Source organism: Lemur catta, chromosome 13 (genome assembly GCF_020740605.2).
Source record: "Lemur catta isolate mLemCat1 chromosome 13, mLemCat1.pri, whole genome shotgun sequence".
Lineage (NCBI taxonomy): Eukaryota > Metazoa > Chordata > Mammalia > Primates > Lemuridae > Lemur > Lemur catta.
In genome coordinates, this window is record NC_059140.1 from 75,032,357 (window position 1) to 75,059,955 (window position 27,599).

At 34.4% G+C, this 27,599-nt stretch overlaps 1 protein-coding gene across 2 annotated transcripts in view; it reads left to right on the forward strand.

Moving 5' to 3' along the window:
• The window catches only part of KATNAL1 (katanin catalytic subunit A1 like 1), a 63,432-nt gene that overhangs the window by 20,900 nt on the left and 14,933 nt on the right, over nt 1-27,599 (forward strand). For both annotated transcript variants that reach the window (XM_045566838.1, XM_045566839.1), the window contains exons 3-9: nt 264-424; nt 18,414-18,579; nt 20,260-20,387; nt 20,788-20,893; nt 21,467-21,625; nt 22,473-22,599; nt 24,789-24,923. In XM_045566838.1, coding sequence (XP_045422794.1) covers nt 264-424; nt 18,414-18,579; nt 20,260-20,387; nt 20,788-20,893; nt 21,467-21,625; nt 22,473-22,599; nt 24,789-24,923 — 982 coding nt within the window. The remainder of the gene's footprint in view (nt 1-263; nt 425-18,413; nt 18,580-20,259; nt 20,388-20,787; nt 20,894-21,466; nt 21,626-22,472; nt 22,600-24,788; nt 24,924-27,599) is intronic.

Genomic DNA, 27,599 nt, shown 5'->3' on the forward strand with positions numbered 1-27,599 from the left:
TTTTGGTAGAAATAGAGTTCCATTATGAAAGATATATAATTACTTCCCTTATTAAAAGGTGTATATAATTATCTTTTCTCAAACTAATTTCTACCCTTCTCTCTACCTTACTTTAAGTAGTTCTTTGTATTTCTGAATATGTTTTAATGATTCATTTTTGCATACTTTGAATGGCATTAAGAAAACTTGCATTTTGTAGCAATTGATTACAATTTATGAAATCTTTAAATAGTTTCTAGAGTAAAAGCTAATTTTTTTTTAAGGTTCGGCAAGAATTGTTGGAAGAATATGAACAAGTTAAAAGTATTGTCAGCACTTTAGAAAGTTTTAAAATCGACAAGCCCCCAGATTTCCCTGTGTCCTGTCAAGATGAGCCATTTAGAGATCCCGCTGTTTGGCCACCACCTGTTCCTGCGGAACACAGGTAAATGGGGGTTGACATTCTCTTTAGGCACTTCTAGTTTATTGATATTCAGAATGGAGCTTGATTTGAACAAAGTATGAAAAAGCATTTTTGAGGACATGTAAATTTAATATGTTTTAAATTTTCACACTTCTAAGTTTACAGTTGGTATTTGATAAAAAGTAGAACTAAATCACTTGTCCTATGTCTTGCTTTTCAAATGCTTTATTACTATAATAATAGAAGCCTGCTAGTCCTAAAATTTATCAGTTAAGAGAGATCTTTTAGGTTTCATAGTATTAGCATTAAAATTTAGATGGTTTTGCTTTTTTTTTGCTTAAAGAGACTCTTAACAACTTCAAGTGAAATTGGATTTATCTAGTTGGGCCTATAGCCAATTTCCAGAGTCTTAGTGTAGAAGGAACCTTACCAATAATGTTTGAGAGGCTTATTTCTTAAAGGTCAAATTTCCTAATGTGGCATGTAAGGCTCTAAGTTTCTCTCCCACCAGTTTTCCCTGACATCCAGTGTATGCATCATCTAAATTAAACCTCTCACTTTTTGCCTTTTCTTGTCCTCTTGTCTGTGCATGCTCTGTTCTTCAGGGAATATCCATAATCTCCATCTCTTACTAAGCAACTCAATATTCATTCTACAAGTTTCAGCTTCAGCGACTCTCCCCTCTGCAGCCTTTTTGATTTGTCTAGGCATAGCAGTTTGTTTATAGCAGTTATCATGTTGCATTTATTTGTCTCTTCACAAGATTAGGAGTGTTGCAAGGACAAAGGACGTGGTTTTGTTTACTTAAAACAAAAATCAAATAACAAATTACCATTGCTAACACAGGGTTTGGCACAGCATAGTAGGCATTCAACCAACATTGCACGAATAACTCTATTAATTTCATAAGTGAGGAAACTGAAGCCTGGGAGACCCTGACTTGTAAGTTAGTCTGGACCAGGATGTGAGTTTAGGTTTTTCTGGTTTGTCTGTCCACTTTATTGTGAAAGTGATAATGTGGCCAGTGTGGGACCATAGAAAATAAGTTTTTCTTTTGGTCAGTAGCTACGATTGTCTGTTTAACTTACTGATTTCTTAAAGTTTTCTAAAAACATTTTAAGAATTATGGAAAGTGGTTAATTTATTCCTTCAGGATTTTTTCCACTGAGTTGCAGATAATTTTGTGATTTTCATTGCAAAAACACTAGATAAGGATTTTTTTTAAAGGTTTACAACAATTTTTTTTCTTCTGATGTAACCACCTTCATATGTTTTTGGATTAAGGTGACTTTTATTCCTCAAAAGGTAGTGTTTCAAGAGTTGTAGGATTGTTATCATGGCAGTTCCAAAGTAAAGACTGAAAAAAAAATGGCATTGTGATCTATCAGAACTTGAAATTTTTCTGTATGTGTATATAATGGATACCTTTTTTTACTGAAAGTTATTAATTCTGAAATATACTCTAATTTAAAGCTAAAAGCTGACAATAACTTTAAATATAGGAATATATGTTCAGAATTGCTAGAGCACCATGATTCATTTCTAAAAGCAGGGTCCACAGTTAATAGCTCTAATATTCATGGCTCAAACTGAATAAAAAATTGTGGGTGGCATTTCCCATTGATAAATATTAACGTGAAAACTTTTCATTAGAATAACAGGACAATTTTCTTTGTCCTGTCTTAACTGTTCATAACATAGATCTAATTTAATTTTATATTTGTTTTAAAATCCTTTTTCTTAATGAAAGATGAATGTATCAGAATGTATTTCTTTGAGCCTCCTTTCTCTGTATTAAATTTTTAAAAAAGTTTCCCTTGTGTGTAGCCATTGTATGTATGTTTTTTTGTCCCTTTGTGAATCAGAAACGCTTAATCAAAGCAAATGTAAGACTGTGTATTGCCTGGGAAAAAAAAAGATTCCTATTCCCATGTATATCATCAACACCAATAGGAAAACAGCTAACAACACCACAGGGTTGTTTTTTTTTTTTTGAGACAGAGTCTCACTCTGTCACCTGGGCTAGAGTGCCATGGCGTTAGCCTAGCTCACAGCAACCTCAGACTCCTGGGCTCAAGTGATCCTCCTGCCTCAGCCTCCTGAGTAGGTGGGATTACAGGTGCACACTACCACATCTGGCTTATTTTTCTATTTTTTAGTTGCCTGGCTAATTTTTTCTATTTTTAGTAGAGATGGGGTCTCAATCTTGCTCAGGCTGGTCTTGAATTCCTGACCTCAAGTGATCCTACCATCTTGGCCTCCCAGAGTGCTAGGATTATAGGCATGAGCCACTGCACCCGGCCCACAAGGTTTTATCAGAGAAGGAGTTATGTTTAATACCTTGAGTAATAGCATGGGATCAGTAATTGTAAACTTTATGAATAAAATCTTTAAGTAAGCAAAACAACAGGTCCTTCATAAATTAACAATGTAAGGCAAATGTTAATGAAGTAAATCTTTCACTGGTTCATAGCACAGAATGTGTATAGGGCTAAAAAATAAGTAAATATTCAGATTGTAAGTTTAGAGTTAAAAGTTGTTGGAAGTTAGAATTGTATATTTTTCTCCTTTTACCAACTTTATTTCTTCTCCAAATCATGTAAAACGAACATAATAAAATTTTCACCTAGAGATAGTGAATAGTGGATATAGTCCTTGGATATTCTTGGTTTAATGAAACGGTACTTGACTTAGTCTATGAGATCTTGAATTCTGCTTCTGAACACCTACTTGCTTTATGACCTTGAGCAAATTATTTAACTTCTCTAAACATTAGTTTCACTATCTCTAAAATGGAGATCTTTACCTCATGGAATTAGCATAAGAACATTTAATGTCTAAGACAGTAACTGGCAGGTAATAAGTAATTAAAATTAATGGTCAACTATGAAATAAAGTACTAAATATTCTTTCAGACAAATATCAAGAGAATAACAATTAAAAAATGGTAGCCTCATTTATAAAACTTCTCAAGTAATTTTATTTGCTCCCTGCAAATTCTGTATAATTCCTTTAGTTTTCTGAAACATTTTGAGTAATTGTGGCAGAGAAGATATGGCTTTTTAAATGTTCCAGTCTTATGAAGTTGGTGAGTATTTTCAGGGAAAGAATGATAGTTAAGAATTGTTAATCACTTACTATATGTTTTATAAGCAGTATCTTATTTAAACCTCCAGTGATCTTATGAAGTAGGTACTGTTACTGTGTACCCATATTGTCATTGCTAATTCATTATTATGAACCCCATTTACAGCTGAGGAAATTGAAGCTTGTGGAGTTTATTATTTTTCCAAAGTCATCTAAATAAGAAAGTGGCAGAGCCAGAATTTGAACCCAAGTTTCCTCAACTTCAGGAGTCCACTTACATCTACTCTGCTATATCACTTTTGCACAGCATACTTAGTGGTATCTGTGGGTATATTTTGATATACATCTATGTATCCTAATATTATTAAATTGTTAGTGGTAGGAAAATAAAGAAACTGAAAATGCTTAATGAAATAAATACTGACATTTTAAGTATAATTAAAAAAATTTTCTATGGGAGCATCACACTGAAATCATTTCACTTCATTAACTTTTAAGACAAAACTACTTCTTCATCCTATTGCAGCATACCAAGGTAATGTGTATACCATGGTTTTCTACCAGTGGTTTTGCCACGTTGCTTGAAGTTTTGCCTTCTAAGTCATGCATCTGCTGAGTTTAATCATTATCATGGGTTTTTTTTTGTTTTTTTTCTAAGAGATGAGGTTTCACTTTGTTGCCTAGGCTGGAGTGCAATGGTATGTGATTGTGGCTCATTGCAGCCTCAAATTCCTAGGCTCAAACAATCCTCCCACCTCAGCCTTCTGAGTAACTAGGACTACAGGTGCACCACCATGCCTGTCTGATTTAAAAAAAAATTTTTAGAGATGAGGTCTTACTATGTTTCCCAGGCTGGTTTTAAACTCCTGGCCTCAAGTGATCCTCCCACCTCAGCCTCCCACGTTGCTGGGATTATAGGTGAGAGCCACCGCACATGGCCCATGACCATATTTTAAATTACCAGCAGTTGCTTGAATAAATCAGCACAATTTTTTAAAGAGATTAGATTCATTGCCTTAAATGTGAGGAAATTGAGCTACAAAAGTAGGATTATGATGGGAAGTAGTGGCAATATTAGAATTAAAATCCAAAGAGATGGAGGCTGCATATTGTTCTTAGTGTCCTAAGTTAAAAGATTTATTGTATTAATGAAATGATTTTATAATATTTTGCTTGTAGGCTTATTAAGTACATTATCTTTAATTAGTTGGCCTCTTCCAGTGAGACCTGTAGCCATGAAACTAAGATTTTCTGTATTGGAGCAGTATTTGACATAGCATATATTTGATAAACTATTCTTTATTCAGCTGAAAAAATAAATGTGGTAGTTCTTCCCCCCTGAGCTTTATTGAAGTACAGTTGACAATTAAAAATTGTGTATATTTAAGGTATACAACTTGACAATTTGATATACATTGTGAAATAGTCACCACAGTAAACTATTAGCATATTCATCACCTTACATAGTTTATCATTTTTTCTTCTGTTTTTTTTCATTTTGTGGTGAGAATACTTAAGATCTTCCCTCTTAGTAAATTTCAAGTATATATTATTGTTAACTATAGTCACCTTGCTGTATGTTAAATCTCCAGAACTTACTTATCTTGCATTACTGAAACTTTGTACCCCCTGACCAACATCACCCCATTTCTCTCTCCCCCACCCCCTGGTAACCTCCATTCTATTCTGTTTCTATGAGTTTGACTCTTTTAGATTCCTCATATAGGTGAGATCATACAGTATGTGTTTTTTTGCATTTGGCTTATTTCACTTAGCATAATGTCCTCCAGGTTCATCCACATTGTTGCAAATGGCAGGATTTCTTTTTTTTTTAAGGTTGAATAATATTCCATTTTGTGTGTGTGTATGTATATATGTGTGCACTTGCACACACATACACACACTACATTTTCTTTATCTGTTCATCTGTCAACTGACATTTAGTTTGTTTCTATTAATATGTCTTGGCTATTATCAATAATGCTAAAATGAACATGGCAGTGCAGATATCTCTGACATATTGATTACATTTTCTTTGGGTATACACTCAGTGGTGGGATTGCTGGCTCATAAGGTAGTTCTATTTTTAACTTTTTGGGGAACCTTTATACTGTTCTCCATATGACTATGTGGTACCAATTTACATTTCCAAGTGGCAGGTCTTTTTAAGTTACATCTTTTAGGAGGGTTGGCAGTAAGAATAGGATACACAAACCTGAAATTAATCATTTGGCTTGGTCTGCATAGTGTGCTAAAACTCTCATAGGCCTTCTAATGTTATTTCATCAAGAACCAAAGGAAGTGGTATAATGTGTTTCTGTGTACATATAGATCAGAAGATTGATTTTTTTATTGAATTAGTGCTGTTATGTAGAATTTTAGCAAAGGGAAAATTCTTTTTGACTTAGTATTAAAGTGGTTGCCTTATGTTTCTTTGGGCACTCAGATTAAGTAGCTGGTAGCATTTTAAATCCCAATTTGCAGTGAAAAGATTAAGGCCAAAATCAAGTACTGGTGAGAGAGCAAATTACCCTCTCCTTCATACAGATATTTCACCCAGGTTCTGGCTCAGTTATTTTGCTGAGATTAGAAGGCTGGAGAGCAAAGTTTTTATCATTTCCACTACTAATTGATTGTGCAAGTTCACTTCTCTGTGCTTCATTTTTTCTTCTGTAAAATGTATATTGTAATGAGATTGCTTTGTAGGATGCTGGCACCTATTATATGCCAAGCACTGTACCTGGTGCTGTCCCATATATGGCAGGATACAGAAACAGACATGTTCCTTGCTCTCTTAAGCATATATTCTTGTATTAATAGATGGGTGTGAGAGCCATTGCTGAGGTGGAATTGACTGGATTTAATGATTAGTGAGATATAGAGAATGAAAGAAAAATTTGACCAAATAATTACATATCTGGACCAAGCTGTTGAATAGAAGTGAGAACCAGACTTGGAGAGAGATTGAAATTAGTGATAGTTATTTCAGAATCATGAGCAATCAAGGACAAGAAAGAAATTTTAAGGTCATTCTTTATATGGTAGAGTAGGTTATTTGCCTAATACTCTTGGCAGGTTGAGATTATACTCATTTTCATAATATTATGGAGTCATATTATCTTCCAGAATTCTGTTTCTGGAGTATGGGATGGACTCTATTTTTAGAAAATGAGTAGAATGTAGGTAGCAGAGCTGATTAACCCCAGTAATAACTGACATTTATTGTGTTCCTAGCTGTGAACTAGGTACTATGCTTTTACAAAAAGTTTTATTTCTTTTTTAATTTTCATAACCACATTTTAAAATAGGTACTATTATTATCATTCCTATTTTTTTTAGAAGAAAAAAACCAAGCTTTAAAGATTCTAAGTTACTTTATCAAATGCTGCATATAGGTCAAATAGGGTGAGGATTGAGGACTGGATTGGATTTGGCAGCATGAGCGCACTGGCAGCCTTGACACAGTTTTGATAGAATGGTAGACAATGTTGGAGTGGGTTCAGAGAATGGGAAGAGGGGAGCTGAAGACAATGAGTATGTATTAATATAACGCAGTTCTTCCAATGAATCTTGCTGAAAAAGGGAACAGAGAAAATGGTAGTTGGGGAAGACAAGGAGTCAAGGTTTGTTGTTTTAGAGAGAAAGAATAACAGGATGTTTATATGCTGATGAGAATGTTGCAGTAGAAAGGGGAAAATTGATGATTCATGGACCAAGTGGACAATTGCTGGACCAGTGTCCCTGAGTCGACAAGAGGTGATGGGATCTGAGGCATGTGTTGAGGGAGTGTGTGGCTCAGAGTCACCCGAGGCAGGTGGTTATAAGGGTGTGAATGCAGTGAGGTGGGAAGATACAGTGGTGAGGGCTTGTGTGGGTTCTTTTGTGATCATTTCAGTGAGGAGAAAAAAGCAAGCAAGACTGTCTGAGAATGAAGAAGGAGCAGGTGTTTTTCTGGGTCTAAATTCTGATCTGAAGTGTCCTGGGGTGGGAGGACATTCCATTTGGCTATTTTATGTTATTGTTTCCTTTATGTAAGTTTTCTCTAGGGAGTATTTGTCTTATTTTATAGAACTCAGTAGTCATTCATTTCAAATTTCTATTTTGGAATTCTAGGTATTTATTTTAATAAGTATCTAAACACTTGGTATTTCTATTTTTATGTTACAGAAAAGGCAACTGAAAGATAGAAATTGTAATTCATTAGAGATAAACTAAGGAGTGGGAACGAGATAGTGGTAAGTCAGAATGAAGCATAACACGTTACTTTTACATTTTCACTGAAAAGATCTTTGCCTTGCTTGCTGCACATGAGCCTCTGTCATTTCCCCTTTTCGTGGCAAACTGCTGTATAACTGTAGTGTACATTTATTGACTTCCACTGTCCTTTTTCTCTTAATTACTAGAAATCCTGGCCTTCTAGTCACTGTAGCATTGGGACAGAATTTTTGAAAATATCGGATAACTTCCCAATTTAATAATGGGATACATTTTCTTATTCTTTCTGACCAAACTCTTTTTTCCCTCTTATGGCATCTGTGACATTATACTATTCTGCTTTTCTTCCTCTTATTTTTTATTCTGACTGTGGTCACCTCTTGTTGTTGTTTCCTAGTTCTCAGCCCTCTGCTCTTTCTGTAGTCATTTCAGCTCAACACACTCAGCACTGTTATGTCTGGGCACTATGGATGCAAAGACCAGTGGGAGGAAGGTCCCTGCCTCCATTTTCCTTTGCCCGGAGCTTGATAATTAACCAGGCTAGAAGGTTCTTACCCTAGCCCTGCCACATAGTGTCTTTGAGGACAAGTCATTCACCCTGTCCCTCATTTTCCCCCTCTGTGAATTGGGGATCACTATGAAAGTTACCTGATAGGGTTATTGTGAGAATTAAATGATTTAATGCAAGTAAAGTGTGAAGAACAGCCTAGCACATATGAAAAGCTCAGGAAATGTTTGCAGTTTTCATTCCTTACTCCTCACTTCCACTCCACTTGATATATGGTGGCCAGTGCCCTCACCTCATTTAGGCCTTTGTTCAGATGTCACCTAGAGAGTCCTGCCCCGACCACCCTATTTGAAATATTTACCCCTTCACCTGTCACCACTCTGTCCCCTTACTGTGCTTTATTTTTCTTCATAGCACTTATTGCCACCTGATACTATTCTGCGTGTGTGTGTTTTGTTTATCATCTCCTCTAGATTGTAAGCCCTGTAAGGTCAGGGCCTTTGATTTGTTCATTGCTGTACCCCTAGCAATAAGAGTGTGGCCTGGCACAATGTAAGCATTCAATGAACATTTGTTGAAAGAATAATTAAGTGCTTATTTAGATTTATTCCTGTGTTTAGCAATTGTTTTATCATTCCTTGCAGGTTACTCTTTCTGAATTCAGTTTCATCCTTGCTAAAGAATATTTAGTATTAATATTTCTTACAGCAAAGGTCTCTGTTAGTGGTAAACTAAGTTTTTCTCTCAAAATATCTGTATTTTCATGACACTCTTAAATGATAGTTTAGTGTAGAATACTAGGTTAGTGGTTATTCTCTATGCTTTGACGATAACATTAGTAATAGTATTATTTTGCCTTCTGACTTGTATTATCAGTCTATTTGTTGTTTGTTTATAGGTAACGTATCCTTTCTCTCATTATTTTTAAGATTTTATTTTTTGTTTTTTGCATTAAACAGTCTATCAGTTCTCTAAGCGTGGATTTATTTTTATTTATGTTACTTAAGACTTGTATATCTTTTGCTTAATTCTTTTTTTAAATCTTTACTAATTTTAAACATTCATTTTGTAGTCTATAACTGGCAGTTCTATTATCAGAAGTTATTGGGAGTCATCTTGCTTTTTGTTATTTCTGATGAATCTGGTTTGTGGTACAGTTGAGAATGTCTCTTCCACAAGTTTTAATCAGTCATTCCAACATGTGGCTTGTTTAAAAGGGGTTGTTACTCCTGAGAGGTCTGTGTTTGCTTCGGCCAGGTGCCTTAGGGATGTAACCTGCATAGGACCACTTTTAGGTAAATTTCTTTGCTTAGGGTAGTATAAAATTGAGTCTCAAATCCTTTGAGGATGGGCCCTTGGCTACTATTTCTAGGGAAGACATTTACTTCATTCCACAAATACAGAGCATAGACCCCAGTAGACAAGTGTACTTATTTCTTCCATATGTTTTAAATTCTACCCTTTCACTGAGATTCTTGCCCTTTGAGGGTCCAGGCTTTATACAGTATTCTCGGTTCAACTTCTTTGACTTGTGTGGGCGTGAGACCCTATCTCAAGTCTCACTGTGTGGTCATTGTAAGGTTTCTTTGAAGTAGCCGGCGCCAGAGAAAGAAAGACAAGCAGAGTTGAAAGGGATAAGTAAAGAGGCTTTATTGGAGCACTCCCGGGTGGGGGTAACGAGTCCCTGAGAGAAAGGGACCCGGGTGAGCCTCAGGGGACCCACGGAGTAGTACCAGAGAGGCTGCGCCACCCAGAAGTCTGAGTGGGTTTATATAGGTTCTTAGGACTGGGGGATGGGAGTTTCTTGGGCCAGGAGACGTTGGTGCGAGGAGTGAGGAATTTCTTTGTTTCAGCTTTGGGGCGGGTATTGAGGGATAGGAGGGACTTCTTCTTTTTTCCATTAGAGAAGGGAGGGGTACCTGCCACCAGCCTTACAGTCATTAAATCTCAGGCCCCAGATGTCTGAAGCCCCAAAACCCTAAAGGACGGCCATGTCATCAGCTCATATGCTTACAGTTCATTCTCTCTCTCTCTCTCTCTCTCTCTCTTTTTATCTCCACTAGGTATTTCTCATGCCTTCTGATAAGATCAGCATTTATATAAAAGGATATTTATTAAATTTTATCCAACATATTTTTACGTGTTTTATTATGGAGAGGTTTTCAGTTTGTTTATTTTTGTTGTCACTATGTATTATTTTTGTAGTTCTGTTATCATTAAGTTCTTAAGGGTCTTGTCCTACAATTTGTTGGTCTTTTTTTTTTAATTAAAAAATACATTTTTAAGGCTAGTCAAGTGAAGCAGTGGGAATGGAGAAGGAACAAAAAATCTGTAGCTGGTTGTGGTATTATTAATAGTTGTAAACAGCACTGCACTGGACCGGCCCAGTTTATTGTTTTCGATAACTCTTGTTTATAGTTGGGAACTTAACTTTATTAAGACTTTAGTTGTAGGTTATGTGTGGACAGAAGGAATATCCCATATAATTATAAAATATATATGTATATATTTTCAACTAAATTACAGGCTTTTTGAATGCTGGAACTATGTCATATGGTTTAGTGTTCCCTTTTTAAAAAATTCTATTTTTATTTTACTTTTAAAACAAAGTCTCATTTGGGCTAGAGTGCAGTTTGTCATCGTAGTTTACTGCAACCTCAAACTCCTGGGCTGAAGTGATCCTTCTGCCTCAGCCTACCCAGTAGCTGAGACTACAGACACCTGCCACCACGCTTGGCTAATTTTTATATTTTTTTTGTAGAGACAGGATGTTGCTGGGATTACAGGTTGGAACCACTGGTACTCCTGACCAGTATCCCCTTGTTTTACAAGTAGAATAATCTCAGAAGTCGGACAGAGACCTGTGAGATTTTATCTGAAGTTTAACTGATAGTATGTTGTTATCTGTAGAGATTACGTAGTCTTGATAATCTTAAAGAATACCATTATTCATTTAGTTTTAAGGTCTTTAGAGTTAGGCAGAAAATAAATTAAATATGTTAGGTTTTTCAAGTTCAGAATTCTTTAGAATTAAATGGAAAAGATAAAGGTGTATCTTTTTTTCTAATTTTAATATTATGGCGGTACAAACATTTTGCTTACATGAATTACTTTTGTACAGTTTGAGTCTAAGTTATAAATGTGTCCATCACCCAGATAGTGTGCACTGTACCCATTAGGTGTGAATATACCCATCCCTTCTTCCCCTCTCCCTCCTGCTTGATTTCCATCGAATTTTACTACCATATGTACACATGAGTGTTGGTTCCAATTTAATAGTGAGTACATGTGGTGTTTGTTTTTCCATTCTTGCGGTACTTCACTTAGGAGAATGGACTCCAGTTCCATCCAGGTTGTTACAAAAGGTATTAGTTGACCTTTTTTTTTAATGGCTGAGTAATACTTCATGGTATACATATACCATATTTTATTAAACGACTCATTTATTGTTGGCACTTGGGTTGTATCCACATCTTTGCAATGGTGAATTGTGCTGCTATAAACATTCGAGTACAAGTGTCTTTTTTTTTTTTTATAAAATGCCTTTTTTTCCTTTGGGTAAATACCTAGTAGTGGGATTGCTGGATCAAATGGTAGGTCTACTCTTAGTTTTTTGGGGTATCTCCATACTGCTTTCCGTAAAGGTTGCACTAGTTTGCAGTCCCACCAACAATGTGTAAGCATTCCTTCTCTCCGCATCCACACCACCATCTGTTGTTTTGGGACTTTTGATAAAAGCTATTCTGACTGGAGTTAAGTGATACTTCATTGTGGTTTTCATTTACATTTCCCTGATGATTAGAGACGTTGAACATTTTTTCATATGTTTATTGGCCATTAGTCTGTCTTCTTTTGAAAAGCTTCTGTTCATGTCTTTTGCCCACTTTTTAATGGAGTTGTTTGATGTTTTCTTGTTGATTTGCTTGAGTTCTTTGTAGATTCTGGTTATTAGCCCTTTATCGGATGTGTGGCATGCAAATATTTCCTCCCATTCTGTAGGTTGTGTACTTGCTCTATTGATTGTTTCCTTGACTGTGCAGAAGCTTTTTAATTTAATCAGGTATGAGAGTATATCTTTGGAGCCAAAGAAAAACAAGATACAACCCAATAATTAATTAACTTGCCTGGGAATGGTAGAATCCTAGCATTAGACTAAAGAATTAGTAATGTTACCACCGCTCCCTGACCTTTGAAATGATAGAATGACTGGCTTAGCAACTTTAAACAAGATTTAGTATGGCCCATCAGAATCACTGACAAGAATCCACTCAATGTCCTAGCTGAAATAACTGGTTGTGGGTAATATCAGAATGCTAAGAAAGCAACCCCCAACATGTTACATGGGATTGGATAATATTTAGTATAAAAAGAAGTATATCCACAGCTCTGTATCTCATACAAGCCGAAATTTCTGGTTAACTGTTACTTGGTTAACTTGGATGATAAGTGTCTTCTGTAGATTAAGCATCTTTTAACTCCAGGAAGATTTAATATTATGAATAGACATATCTAAGAGAATCAAAACTATAGTAATGCTATTTTTCTGTTAAGGGATATGTGCATGTTTATTATTTTTACGTACTTGGAATATTTAGGAAAACATGGTTAACAAGGGTGATATGCATGCATGTAATTCCACTTTAAATGTCTTATGGAATAATTTAGATTTGTAATTTTTTTTGACATACTGTTACATGTTTTATTGGAACACTTAGGAGAAATTTAAGATTACCTTATAAGTTTAATTTATTATAAAATCTATAAAAATATGTGTAAATTATGCTTTATTAAGTAAGGCAATGAAAGAACTAAGAAGTAAATAAAATATACTAAATATATAAAGGTAGGTAAAAAAAAGTTGGTGGCATTTTAGTAACTGGGTTTGTAAATAGGACCAAATACTATTCAAAAGTCTCTTAAATCTACTAGGCCTGTACATGGAAAATGATTTGTAGCTGAATCTAAAAAGCTTTAAGGAGAACTGAATTTTTTACATTTTTAACTTTAATAAGTTAAATATTTTAAAAATCAAAATAAGCCTCTAAAGAGTATTTTCTTCAGAAAAAGTACCTGAGGGGAATAACAACACAACTGAGATCAAGATTGCCTGTGACAATCAGTATGTTTCTGAATGTGATTGATTTACTTAGATGAGGGAAGAGTTAACCCAATAATACAGTCTTTTATATTATGTAACATAGTGCCTTGCATTCAGGAAGAGTTCAGATGTTTGTTGAAAGAATTAGTAAATATTTTGAACAGATTCCTATTATATTTGTTTATAATCTTCTGATAGGAAACAAACATTCTTAAAGTCCTTTTTAGAGCTGGAACTTATCATTAAAGATTAAATTCTGTGAAATCACTTGATTTGTGAAGAAGACACCAATTGAAGTTCAGGAGGGAAAGGTGGGTCTTAAAAGTAAATGCTTCTGAGTTAATTTAATACTCATTTGAGTGGGAAAAAACCATGATACTCCCTTCCCCACCTCACACCATACAAAAATTAATTTAAAATAGATTAATACCTAAAATATAAAAAGTAATAAAATAAAGCTCCTAGAAGGAAACATGGGAGGATATCATTATGATCATGGGGGTAGGCAAAGATTTATTAAACTGGACACTAACACATTAAATAAAGATTGATAAGTTGGACATCTAAAATTATGACCTTCTCTTCATCAAGATAGATACATTAAGAAAGTAAAAAGGCAAGCCACATACTGGGAGAAGATACTGGCAATGCATATGTCTGACAGGGGACTTGTATCTAGAATATATGAATAACTGCAAAGACTGTCTGATTTTTAAAAAATGGACAAAAGACTAGACCAGGCTCTCTACAAAAGGAATTAAGCATATGAGAAGATATTCAACATCTGTAGTCATTCAGGAAAGGCAGAGTAAAACCACAATGAGGTAGAACTACATTCCCACCAGAACGGCTAGAACAGAACAACTGGCAGTCTCCTATGTTGTTACTGGGAGTATAAAATGGCATCACCACTTTGGAAACCTGTATCTGCTAAAGCTAATCTTTCATATACCTTATGATCCAGCAATTCCACTCTAGTATGTACTTTAAAGAAATGAATGCTTTTGTCTTCATTATATGAACACAATGCTCATATTCATAGAAACTTTAATGATAACCTCAGACTAGAAACAACCCAAATATCCATCAACAGTAGAATTAGATAAACTGTATCTGCATATTTTTCCCCCTTCCCATAGGGAAATCTCAAATAGGAGAACTGAGCACAGTGTAGACATTTTTGCCTTTTATCTGCAATAGAATACTACACAGCAATGAAAGAGGATAAGCTAATGCTATGTGCAGTAACACAGATGAATTTTACAGGTAATATTGAAAGAAAGAAACCAGACATAGAGTATATACTATAGGCTTTTGTTTATATGGCTCTTAAGGACAGGCAAAATTAACCTATGATATTAAGGTCAGAATAGTAGTTATCTTTAGGGGCCGGTATTGACTAAGAGGGGACATGAAAGGGCTTTCTGAGATATTGGGAAATGTTCTATGTTTGATGTCCTGGTGGTTACATGTTATAAAATTTTTTGAGTTCTATTATTGATATATGTTCATTTTACTGTATGTAATACCTCAATGAAAAATAAACTTTAAAAATTCTATGAAGTATTATTATCTTCGTTTACAAAGGAAGAATGTGAAGCTTGTAGATGTTAAGTAGTATCCTCATATAATCAGTAATTGGTAGACCTGGGAGTAAAAAGATACCAAGGTTTTAGGATTCTAAATTTAGTGCTGACTCCAGATCACCATTCTGTTTCATTGTGAAGGTAGAAATAGTTTTTGCAGTATTTTTATGCTAACCGTAACATCTAGCATAGTTTCTGTACTTATTAGGTACACAATAAATATTTACTGATTTGAAAAAAATAGCAGTTATATATTTGATGAGTAGACATTAAAATTCATAATCATTAATGTTTAATTTCAGGTCACAGGTTTAAACTTTGTTTTCTGCCTGCTGATTTTTCACCAAATAATTTCTCATGGATTCAGAAGTCTCAACTGTTGACTCTAAGTACTTATAGTGAAAATGTCAGTGTGGACTACTTAGAATTTATGTTTCTTATATTTTTATTAGCTATAAAGAGAGGTGTTTTCTTGTTTATTTTAAAGTTATATAGATTAGTTTGATAGCTAAGTTAGGTTATCTTTCTTTTCCAGAAATTAACTTTAAGTAATCTGGCTTATGTTTTGGGTAAAAATTGTACTTATTCCAAATTACTTACTCTAAATAATACCAGAATTCTAACAATGTATCGACAAATAGATGTAACCGAAGAATTTTAAGTAATCATCAAACAGAAAGGTAGGGGAAGTGGAAAGAGCACATTAGCTCCTCAGAAGGAGCCTTTTATATCTATCTATTGGAGAAAATTATAATAATAAATTAGACCTTATTTCTTATTATGGCATGAAATGAAGGCATCTTCAGAGGGATGCTTTCAGCTTGCTTTTTCACTGAACATTATGGTCCTGAGATTCATTTATGGTGATTGCATGTAGCTGTAATTCATGTTCACATTTGTATTGTATTCCATTATGTGAATATTTACTAATGTATGTATCAGTGATGAACATTTGGATTATTTTCAAGTATTTATTACAAGCAGTACTGATAAGAACATTTACATATAATACTGATATTTAATATAGCTTGGAGAGGAACTATTGGAGTTTGGAGGAAATCAGGCTTATTTGCATGTGATAAAATAAGGCATATTTTCTTCCCTTCCTATAGGGAAATCTCAAATAGGAGAACTGAGCACAGTGTAGACATTTTTGTCTTTTATCTGCAGGTCAAACCAGTTATTCTTTATCTTTGACGTGCTATAGTTCAGTATCAGTCTGTTTGACCATTAGAGCAGAGGTCAGTGATGCTGTGTAACCTTACTAAAGTCTCTTTTTAAAAACAGACTAGTAAAAGAAGCATTGAGACTTTTATTATTTACACAGCCTGGAAGCTGTCACTGGGTTCTTAAATTGAAGTATGACATTGTGCAGTGATGCACTAGTGGACAAAGAAGTATGGAACAGAATCAAGGATGTCCTTTGGGAAGTTGACAGAGTCTGTTACAAATGTAATATCAAACTGCAGTGAGATGGAACTGAAGACTTACAAAGCACAGGCATACTTCCTATGAGACATGGGACTTGCCACAAATGGCACATCTGGCTTCTTGAGCAGTTTCATTCAGACCATTTATGAGCCCATCAGAATATTGAGTGGCAGGACAAGGTCAGTAATAGCAAACACTTGAAATGCAGCCTATGAACAAGCTTTGAAATAATTCTCCTACAATGTAGCTTTACTGAGCTGGATATGTGTGCAAAATGGACTACAGCAGGACTACTAAGTGACTACTAAATAGCATGACGAGGTGAGGAAAGCACAAGCTGAGAAGGCAGGCATAGCCACTAACAAAAGGGCAAACTTGACACATGGTCTGTGTGGAAGAGATTATCTTTGACCATACCCGTTAATCTGATTCAGAAAAGACATTTATACATTCACAAGTACGTATAAATAAAAGTAAAGTTGTACTCTGCTACTTTCCACAGCTTCATCAAAACCACAACAAAAAAAGTTAAGTCAGAAAATGGTGGTTACATTGAAAATGCTAGAAACAGAGTAATTTAACATTTTAAATTTTTTATTTTTTAACTAGTCTTACCACATTTTGATTTTATTGACAGAATGGTTTAAAAGACTACTAATACCCTAGAACCAATGATGTAATAATATTTTAAATTTCAGAATGCCTTACAGCCATCGTACTATGCACTATTTTCTAGTTCCTTTCCTGTGAATTTGTTTCACAAGATTGCTTATTTATCTTTGTGTCCTTCTAGGGCCATCACAGTAGAGACTGTATCACCTAATGGGTGTTCAATAAATAATTACTTAACTGGGCTGAACTCCAGTGATTAAGATGTCAGTATATGGTAATAGACATACAGTTTTCACCAGTTTTTCTTACCTTTACCAATTTCATGATGTAGTCTCATTCCAAGAATTTTGAGTATGCTGTATGAGACTTGCAGCATGTTAACACCTTTTAACCTTTTCTGCCCCTAGTTTGCAACTTCCATGGCTTTTCATCCATTTTCCTATCATGCTGGATTCACTGAATTATATGTATATGTCATCTTTTCTCATACCAGGAATGAAAACTCCATGATGAGTTAGGTGAATTAAAAGTGTGAGGCTGGAAGGGGGATCATAATAGATAAGGCACCTGGATGAAAAAGGAATACAAGTGTAGGATCTGAAGGGCTACAAATACAGGCACAACTATAGGGAGAGAAAAGGTAGGAAAATAGAGGTGGAAACAGTTCAAGAAAAAAGAACTAAGATTAGGTACGAAGTTGTAGTCTCTTACCCAAGACCCAAAAAGAGACAAATACTTACTGAGGAACCTCAAAACTTGACTATTTGAAGGAGACATGTTTCACATGACATGAAACAAAATATGCTACTTTGTATAGTTACATTTATATATTTATCAAAATTCTTAATCACATTTGGAGACCTATGTAATTGAAACCATCCCGTGATTTTAGACACCTGCAAAGTATGAATATTTTTACATATAAATTACTTTGTTTATAAGAAAGTAATTGTTAAGCCCTGTCACTTGTAATTTGATGAATGAAATGTTGAGTTTTCCAATACAGAAGCAGAGAAAATCATCTTGGTTGTAAAAAAAAATAAATAAATTAGTAAACTGAAGATAGACATATTTTGAATTTCTGTCCTTTCAGCTTTTAATGCTTTTTTTTTTTAAAGTTGCTTATTCTTGGTTTAGGAGAGTAATGAATAAAACCATTGACTTTTCGTTACACTATTAAGATTATTAGATGGGAATAGTCTGTGTTGCCCTCTATTGGTGATTAAGTTACTTTTGACAAAATAATTGCTACCATATGTGTCATTCATATGTATTTAATAATTGTATCAGCCAGTACATTTTAGAGAAAAGAATTTTTTAAAACTAACCTAATAGTTGCGGCCACAAATTAGCAAAAGGTGGAAAAGTAAGATCTGGGGCTTCTTGATTTAACAGTGTTATTGACTAAAGTAGTATTGAAATACTTTTGCCTTTGATTAATTTTAATTTTAACTATTTATTTTTTTTTGTCAGAGCTCCACCTCAGATCAGGCGTCCCAGTCGAGAAGTAAGACCGCTGAGGAAAGAAATGGCAGGAGGAGGAGCCCGGGGACCTGTAGGCCGAACACATCCTATATCAAAGAGTGAAAAACCTGCAAGTAGGGACAAGGATAATAGAGCAAGAGGGAGAGATGACAAGGCAAGACACTGTTTCTTTGTAACTCACTGACTTGACGCCCATGACTTTTGATGAATGTCATGATTTTTGTTGGCTTTTCAAGGTTTTGATGTGGAAGAGTTAAAAGAGTCTTGATTCAAAACCCAAGCCTTCTTTCTATTTTGAAGGCCATGCTGCAGTGCAAATAACTTCAGAATAATATATATACCAATGTTAAAAATATTTAGTAAAATGGATCCTTTATAGCAATACTCAAAATAGAGTTTTAAAATTTTTTGAAAAATATTTTAACAAGTATTCTGAATTTAAATGAACAATAAATGAAAACAGGCCGGGCACGGTGGCTCATGCCTATAATCCTAGCACTCTGGGAGACCAAGGCAGGAGGATCGCTTGAGGTCAGGAGTTCAAGACCAGCCTGAGCAAGAGCGAGACCCCGTCTCTACTAAAAATAGAAAGAAATGATTTGGACAGCTAAAAAAATATATATATAGAAAAAAATTAGCTGGGCATGGTGGCGCATGCCTGTAGTCCCAGCTACTGGGGAGGCTGAGGCAGAAGGATCACCTGAGCCCAGGAATTTGAGGTTGCTGTAAGCTAGGCTGATGCCACGGCACTCTAGCCCAGGGAACAGAGTGAGCTCTGGGGAGATACTTGGCTCTGCCTGCTCAAGTAGTTCCAGTAGTTGGACTATCTTTGGCAAATGAGTACATTTCATTTAAAGCTCTTCAAAACTAAGTAAATCTTGGCAGAACCCCATAGAAACCATGGCATATAATTCCTTTTTTTAAATCACCATATTATTAAATGAAGAATTTGGAGTAAATCATACTGCTTTAGTGGTGTTAATACCATTTAAAAAAGGCCCTTTTACCATTGTCTTTATGATTTTATCAAGTGACTTTATGATGTGTCCTAAGGACCTTACTAGGAAGAAACCCTGAATCCTAAGGAGGTACTTAAAGTAACAGGGAAAAAAGGCTTTGTGAGATGCATTGCAGAGTCCCAGCTCTTCCTCATCTGCAGCCTCTTTCTTGGATGCTTTGTAGGATCTAATTGTTGTGCCATACACAACCTGTTTGTAAGCTTTAAGTGACTCAGCCATGCACAGACAGTATGATATGAAGGGCATAAGTTTAGGGAGGCAGGAAGAACTGAGTTAAAATCTCTACCCTGACATTTATTAGTGAACTTGATTAAGTTACTTAGCCTTTCTGAGTCCTAGTTTCCTCATCTGTAAAAAGAAGGAAAAATAACTATCTACCTTGTAGAGTTGTTGTATGAAATGAGATAATGTATGTGAGATTTTCTACCACATAGCAGGTTCTAAGTAAATTAATTTTCTTTCTTCCTCTACATTAATATTCCAAATATTCTCTAGCAGTGGTGGAAACCCTCTGTATCCACCAATTCAGAGGTAGCCTTTCCTAATCTGTTGGGATCTAACAAGGATCATTTTAGTCTTACCTGCACTGTCCCCCACATGAATGTAGATTTTTAGTTTTTAGTAAAGTTGATCAGTCCCTCTATTTCTGATGAATTAAATAGAGGAGGATGGCATTTGAGTAATAAGAAAATATTATCTTAAAATAATAAAAATTATTTAGAAAGTGATTACATTATAATGTTTTAAAAGTTTAATGATGTTAATTAAAATTATCCTGTTATTGACCAGTGCTTTTTTTTTATACCTGTCACCAGGGAAGGAAGAATATGCAAGATGGTGCAAGTGATGGCGAAATTCCAAAATTTGATGGTGCTGGATACGATAAGGATCTGATAGAAGCCCTTGAGAGAGACATTGTATCCAGGAATCCAAGCATTCATTGGTTAGAGTCTTTTAAGTTATTGAATTAAAGTAGAAGAGAAAACAAGTTATAGGCTGGCTTGTTATAAGTCTTCTCTTGCCATCCATTAATCTCCTGATTATGACTTAATCCATAATATGAGAGTACAGAATTGATGGGACAGTTCCTCTGTCAGAGTATAGCCAAGGACATTTTACATGTTAATTTGATGTTCATATAACTGACAAAGGTTGTTAAATGAATAACATGTCCTAATTAATAAGTGCAGTATGTTTTCACTGATTTTTTTATGCAGTAAGAATTAGAATAATTTTCTTAATAAAAGAATAATTTCATAAGTAAAAAAATTAAAAGAATAGTTTTGACTATAAATCAAGCTGTTCCTGAATAACCACTATGAAACTTTGCTGTTCTTGCAAAGGGATGACATCGCAGATCTGGAAGAGGCTAAGAAGTTGCTAAGGGAAGCTGTTGTTCTTCCCATGTGGATGCCTGACTTTTTCAAAGGAATTAGACGGCCATGGAAGGTGAGAATTTACTAAAATAGTTTTGGTATGAGAATGATAATGCATGATAATGAAAGGCAGCATTGGTGTAGTTTTTTATGTGTTTAACACTTTGTAAAGGTTGGGGGAGGCTTATATACACCAAGAACACCTGGATTTGAACTTGTAGTTGAGATGTGCTACATCTGCATGACAGGAGAAATGGACTTGGAATGTAGAAACCATAGTTTTTAGGTAAAGTTACTTCCCTCAGATGTGCAGAGCTAAGAATAGTTTTAAGAATTTTCTAGATGTCTCTGTAAATAAAAAATTTAGTAAATAGAAATGGTGCATAGTCTTAATTCGATCACATACATACTTTTCTAAAAGTTGGCATATTTCTCAGTAATCATTAATTATTTTGGTTATTATTTAATCTAGGCTTTATATAATTCTCAAACATAATCAGAATATTTGTTTCCAGCTTGCCCCTGGCTTAGAGGCAGTTGACTTTATCTTTTGATGGGAAAATCTTTATGTACATTAATAGTTGATAATTTATAAAAAAACATTTTAATTTTAGAAATCATTTAAGTTCTTCTTTTGAAATTTCAGGGTGTACTGATGGTTGGACCACCAGGCACTGGTAAGACTATGCTAGCTAAAGCTGTTGCTACTGAATGCGGTACGACATTCTTCAATGTTTCCTCTTCTACACTGACGTCTAAATATAGAGGTGAATCTGAGAAGTTAGTCCGTCTGTTGTTTGAAATGGTGAGTGATGATATATTCAGAGTTCAAAGTACTATTTGTATGGGTGTATGATGCCCCCATAAGTTTAGGTCTGTTCACCTAGGAATCTTTTTTGAAAGGGCAGTGTAGTTGTATTTTAATAGTTCTTGACACACTACTAACAAGTCATGGGTGGTGGGTTTTGTGGGATAGTTGGTGTGTCTTCAGTGTATCTTTCTCTCCCAGATAAAAGAATGTCCTTTCGCATCCTGTCCAGTGAGAGTAGAGGAGGAGACTTTGGTCATGTTTGTGGGTTGACTGGTATTTCTGCCATCCAAGTGCTAACCAGGCCCGACCCTGCTTAGCTTCAGAAGATCAGACAAGATCAGGAGCGTTCAGGGTGGTATGGCTGTAGACTGACTGGTATTTCTGGATCACTAGTGAGCTGATGAAGTAGAAGAATAATTTAATATATATTTACAAAATCAGTTAGAAACTGATCTGTCTTTAAGGTTTGTTCCTTTTTCATAAGGGATTTGCAGTAATTACTAAAGAATGCATGTTTGAGGATAAGAGGTTGATTTCTTTTTTTAAAAAAAAATTCTCATTATGGAAATTTCCAAACATGAAAGTAGAAAGAATAGTATAGTGAATCCCCATATATCTGTCACCTAACTTTACCAACCATATAACTTTCATTTTTATAAATTTTTTTTCTGATGTGAATGATTGATATAGCCTCTGTCAATAACCAGATGGTGGCATTAAAATAGTGAGAAATTTCTACTCTTTTTTGCCATTGTTTTAAAAGGAGAAAATGGTATTTTAAAAAATATTCAGATTATTTTATGAGATCATTGAGTTATTTCTTTAAAATATTTTCCCAAAGGCGAAATTTTATGCCCCTACCACAATCTTCATCGATGAGATAGATTCTATCTGCAGTCGAAGAGGAACCTCTGATGAACATGAGGCAAGTCGCAGAGTCAAGTCTGAACTACTCATTCAGATGGATGGTAATTGATATTTAATTATTGTTTCAAAACTTACCTTTTTTAAAATTTTGTATAAATTCATGCTTTGGAAATTCTCAATGAATGGACTAGAAGGCAGCCTGAATTTTTAAAAATTATTTGTTTATTCATACACTCAAAAAGCATTTTATCACATACTTGTTATAAATCACATACCATTTCAGGTTCTACGGTTACAACAAAAAGACTGCCATGGCCTTCCAGGAGCTTACTATTTAGAGCAAAAGTTCTAGAGGTGTGGTCCAGAGTTCCAAGGGTCCTGGGGTCCCTTTAAAGAGTGTGCACGTTCCAAACTATTTCCCTGGTAATATCAAGACATTATTTGCCCTTTTCACTCTCATTCTCTCACATATGTGTAGAGTGACATTTTCCAGAGGCTAGAAGAAGTGGGATATCATAAAAGATGGAAAGCAGAAGCAGATATAAGAATCCAGCTGTTCTCTATTTAGTCAGATATAAAAGAGATTTACAAAAATGTAAAAAAAAATGCTACCCTCCTTAATAATTTTTTTTGGTTTTGAAAAACATATTAATACTTAACTTTTCATAAGAATATGTAAATAAGTAATGGACTTATTATTTTAAAATGAATTAATATTTAAAAATTTCTATTTTAATTTTTAATGATAAATATTGAAAGATGTACTCCACACACACAGAACTCTTTGGAGCTCTTAATAATTTTTGATAGTGTAAAAGGGTCTTGAGACCAAAAAGTTTGAGAACCACTGATCTAGATGGGAAGCAAGTAACTGATCAGATAATTATAACGTTCTGTGGTCGAAGTAAACTGTGGGTGCAATGGAAACATAATAGGAGAGGTACCACCCAGACTTAGGGAGTCATGGAAGGAGATAGTGGAGTTGGGCTTTGAAGTATTGATAGGAGTTATCCAGATATAGAACAAAAGGCATTGGGGAACCATAGAAGGAAGAGAGTTACGGGCTCAGAGCTGCTTTTTAGAGGTGTCTTTTTAGAGGTATGGTAGTGGTGTGGTAAACAAGAGGCTGTTAAAGCAAACCATGAGCAAAGATAAAATGTGTTTAAAAATATTCAAAGTCTATTGTTTCAAAACAGCCATGATCACCAACTGTGGTTGGTGTGTTGTATACAGTGCCAGGCACTGTAAGATACATAAAATAATGTACTGTAAGTCCTTTTCCTCAATGAGTTTACCATTTTAATTTTTGCTAAGGTATGAGAGAAAAGAGTGACTGTGTTACATTTTGGGGGAGGGATGTAGGGGAAAATATTAGGTGTTTAAGATGGGAAAAAGAAATCACTGAATGTAAATTTGGTCAGCTGAATTTCATTGAGCAGTATGTGTGACTATTGTTGATTATTAGTTAGACAGCTTGATTCTTCATGATAATGATTGAAGTAGGAGTTTAGTAATAATTTATTAAGAAGACACCATATTGAACTGGGTTGCTTTAAATCCACTGGTATTTTGTTATATGTCAGGCTAGAAAGTCTTATCAATAGTTTGTGGGTTTTTGATATTTTTTTTCACTACGTATTTCCCAGAGTGTCTGTTGTGTGACCTGAAATTTTTTATTCTAAAATTTTAATGCTGAAAAGTAGAAAAACTTTGTATATATGTATAGTCAATTTGGTTATTTTTGTCAGTGATTATTAGGTTCATTCTTAAATTTCTTTTCTTGTTTATTTTTTTTACAAGTCACTTAAAAGTTTGAAGGACAACATTATTACAATATGACCTGTCTTTCAAAATTATGACTGCATGCTAGTATATTAAGTAAATGTGAACCCTCTTCTGTTCTTTTATCTTGAGAAAAATCAAATAAATTAGAATAGAAACTAAAATAAAAATTTTGAGGAAATTTCCTCTTACTAATATTTTTTATAAATCATAATAAAACAGAGCCTAATCTCCTATGCCTTTTCAGAGGAAACATATTTTTCTTGTAGAAAAGTTGTTTTTCCTTATTGGATTAGAATCCTACACTAGATTGTATGGATTCATCTGCTTCTTTGTTTTGACGTTATCTGTGTGGTTTTGCCACCATGCGGAAGTCAGAAGGACTGTACTGTTTTCATCACTAATCCTACCGGCCAAGCATTTTGGCTAACATTTAAAATGTTAGTTGAATGAAAGCATAAAGGGCCAGAAGAAAAATCCTGTCTTTTCCCCCTCTTACTTTGTATAGGAGTTGGAGGAGCTTTGGAAAATGATGATCCTTCCAAAATGGTTATGGTACTGGCAGCTACTAATTTTCCATGGGACATCGATGAAGCTTTGCGAAGGAGATTAGAAAAAAGGATATATATACCACTCCCAACAGGTATGATGCCTTTCTTCTACTACATTTTGAGCTTTCTGTTACTTTCTGGTATTTTTTCTGTTTATTTAAATCTTTATTCTATTGTCATTCAAGTTGATAGCTACTACAAAACTAATTTGTAGTAGATGGAAGCAGAGGCCACAGTACTCTGTTGACATTCCTTACATTTCAGAGAAATTCTTGCATTCAGAGCAATATTCATGTTAATAAATTTGGTAGCACTTTTAAGTTTTTACTTTTAAACCTCATGAAGTCTTTATTAAACCTCATTTAAGTGATTAAGAATAAAATTCTGTTGGGATCTTTTTCAAAATATGCTGCTTTGGAAAATATAATTTCATTCTGTTAATGAATATTGAAATTTCCATGAGTGAATTTTTCTTTTTCTTTTCAAATAAAATTTACAAATAGTGAAGTGTACATATCTTAAGTGTATGATTTGATGAGTTTTGACAAATCTATACTCCTGTTTAATTGATACCCTAGCCAAGAGGTAAGGTTGTTTCTATCACCCTAGAAAGTTTCTCTGTGCCCCCACCAGTTAATTCAAACCTCCATTAAGCATTTACTTTACCTGATTTTTATCACCGTAGATTAGTTTTGCCCCTTGTTAAACTTCATATAAATGGAATCATGACAGCATGTACTCTCTGTATCTGGCTACTCTCAGTTAACAAAATGTTTTTGAGATTCATCCATGTGATTACGTGTATTAGTAGCTTATTCTTGTTATAATTATATCGCAATTTGTTTATTCTCCTTTTGATGGGCATTTGAATTGTTTCTAGTTTTTGGCTATTATGAATAAAACTATAAACCTTCTTGCACAAATCTTTTTATGGATGAATATTTTCAGTTCTTTTGGGTAATATAATAAGAATAGAATAGATGGATCATAGGGCAGGTATATGTTTAGCTTTATAAAAAATACCCAAAGTGTTTTCCAGAGTGGTTGTACCATCTTATACTCCGATAATCAAAGAATAAGAATTTTAGTAATTCCACAAATTTGTGAACATTTGGTATTATCAGTATTTTAATTGTAGTAATTCTAGTAAGTGTAAAATGGTATCTTATTATAGTTTTAATTTGTATTTCTCTGATGACTTATGATGCTGAGTCTCTTTTCGTGTGCTTATTGGTCATTGGTATATTGTTACGTAGTGTCATTTCAAGTCTTTTACCTAGTTTTTAATTGGGTTATTCGTTGTTTTATTAATGCTTTATATGTTTTTCTCACATATGTGCATTGTGAATATTTTCTTCCCACTGTAGTTTGCGTTTTAATTTTCTTTATGATGTCTTTTGATAAGCAGAAATTTTTAATTTTGATGAAGTCCTCTTATCAAGTTTTTCTTTTATTGATAGTGCTTTTTGTGTCTTAAGAAATCTTTGTGTACCCCGAAGCTACAAAGTTTTTCTCCTGTATTTTCTTTTAGAAACTATATTTAGAGCTGTGATCCCTCTTGAATTAATTTTTTATGTATTGTGTGTCAGGTAGGGTATTGAGTTTTCTTCTTCATGTGTATATTCAGTTGTTCTACTACCACTTGTTGAAAGGACTTCTTTTTTCATTGAATTATTTTGGCACCTTTGTTGAAAATTATTTTGCTGTGTATGTGTGGGTCTATTTCTCAATGCAATTTTGTTCTATTAATGTTTTAAAAAAATAGCTATGATGCTGTCTATTCAAGTTAACCTATTTCGTCTTGAGTAAACTCTGGGAGCTTCTGTCTTTCAAAGAATTTGTCCATTTCCTCTAAGTTGTCAGTTTATTTGGATTTGACCTAATATAACTGTGGAAGCTGGCAAAATATGTGAGGCTCTGGATTTCATGTCTGGTTTTGGAACTTGAAGTTGGTAGAGAGGGCACTGAGAAAGAGACGATGAATGTGCAGTGGTAGAAGTAAAGACAAGCTGTGCCTGTAGGGATGAGCTGGAACCCATGAGGATAGATTGGAATTCATGTAGGGCTCTTATTTCCTTTAAGATTCCCAACTTTAATGAATGGGAAGAAGAAGCTGGCTAAATGTATACCTGGCTCAGGACTCAAAAAAGTGAAAGGAAGGAAGAAAGACGACAGGAACTAAAAAGAGCTGGAGGCAGAAGTGCTGCCCCACACTAACAAGGTGAACCAATAGATATGTGACAATATGCATCAACTTTCTGAGCCTAGTTTTTGCCTTTCAAATCGCAGACATAATGACTCATGTAGTCAGCACTAACCCTGACAGAGCTAGTCAGTGAAGGGGATTCAGGGAAATGAAATTCCAGCTTCACTTAAATTGACATAATGCAAGTCCACACACCTTTTTTTCCTTTTATTGTTTGTAGGATCTGTATCGATGGCTCATTTTTTATTCCTAATATTAATTTTATCTCTATTCTTGATCATTTTGGCTAGAGATTTACCAATATTATTAATCTTTCCAAAGAACCAGACTTTTCCTTTAATTTTCTGTTTTCTGTTTCATTGATTTCTTCTCTTATTTTTATTATTTTCTCCTTTATACTTTATTTTTCCAAAGTTAAAAACTTAGATTATTGATTTTAAGCCTTTCTTCTTTTTTAATGTAAATAATATTAAAGCTGTAAATTTCTCTTTAAGCACTGCTTTGGCTTCATCCCAGAAATCTTGCTATATCATATTTTTATACTATTAAGTTAGAAATGTTT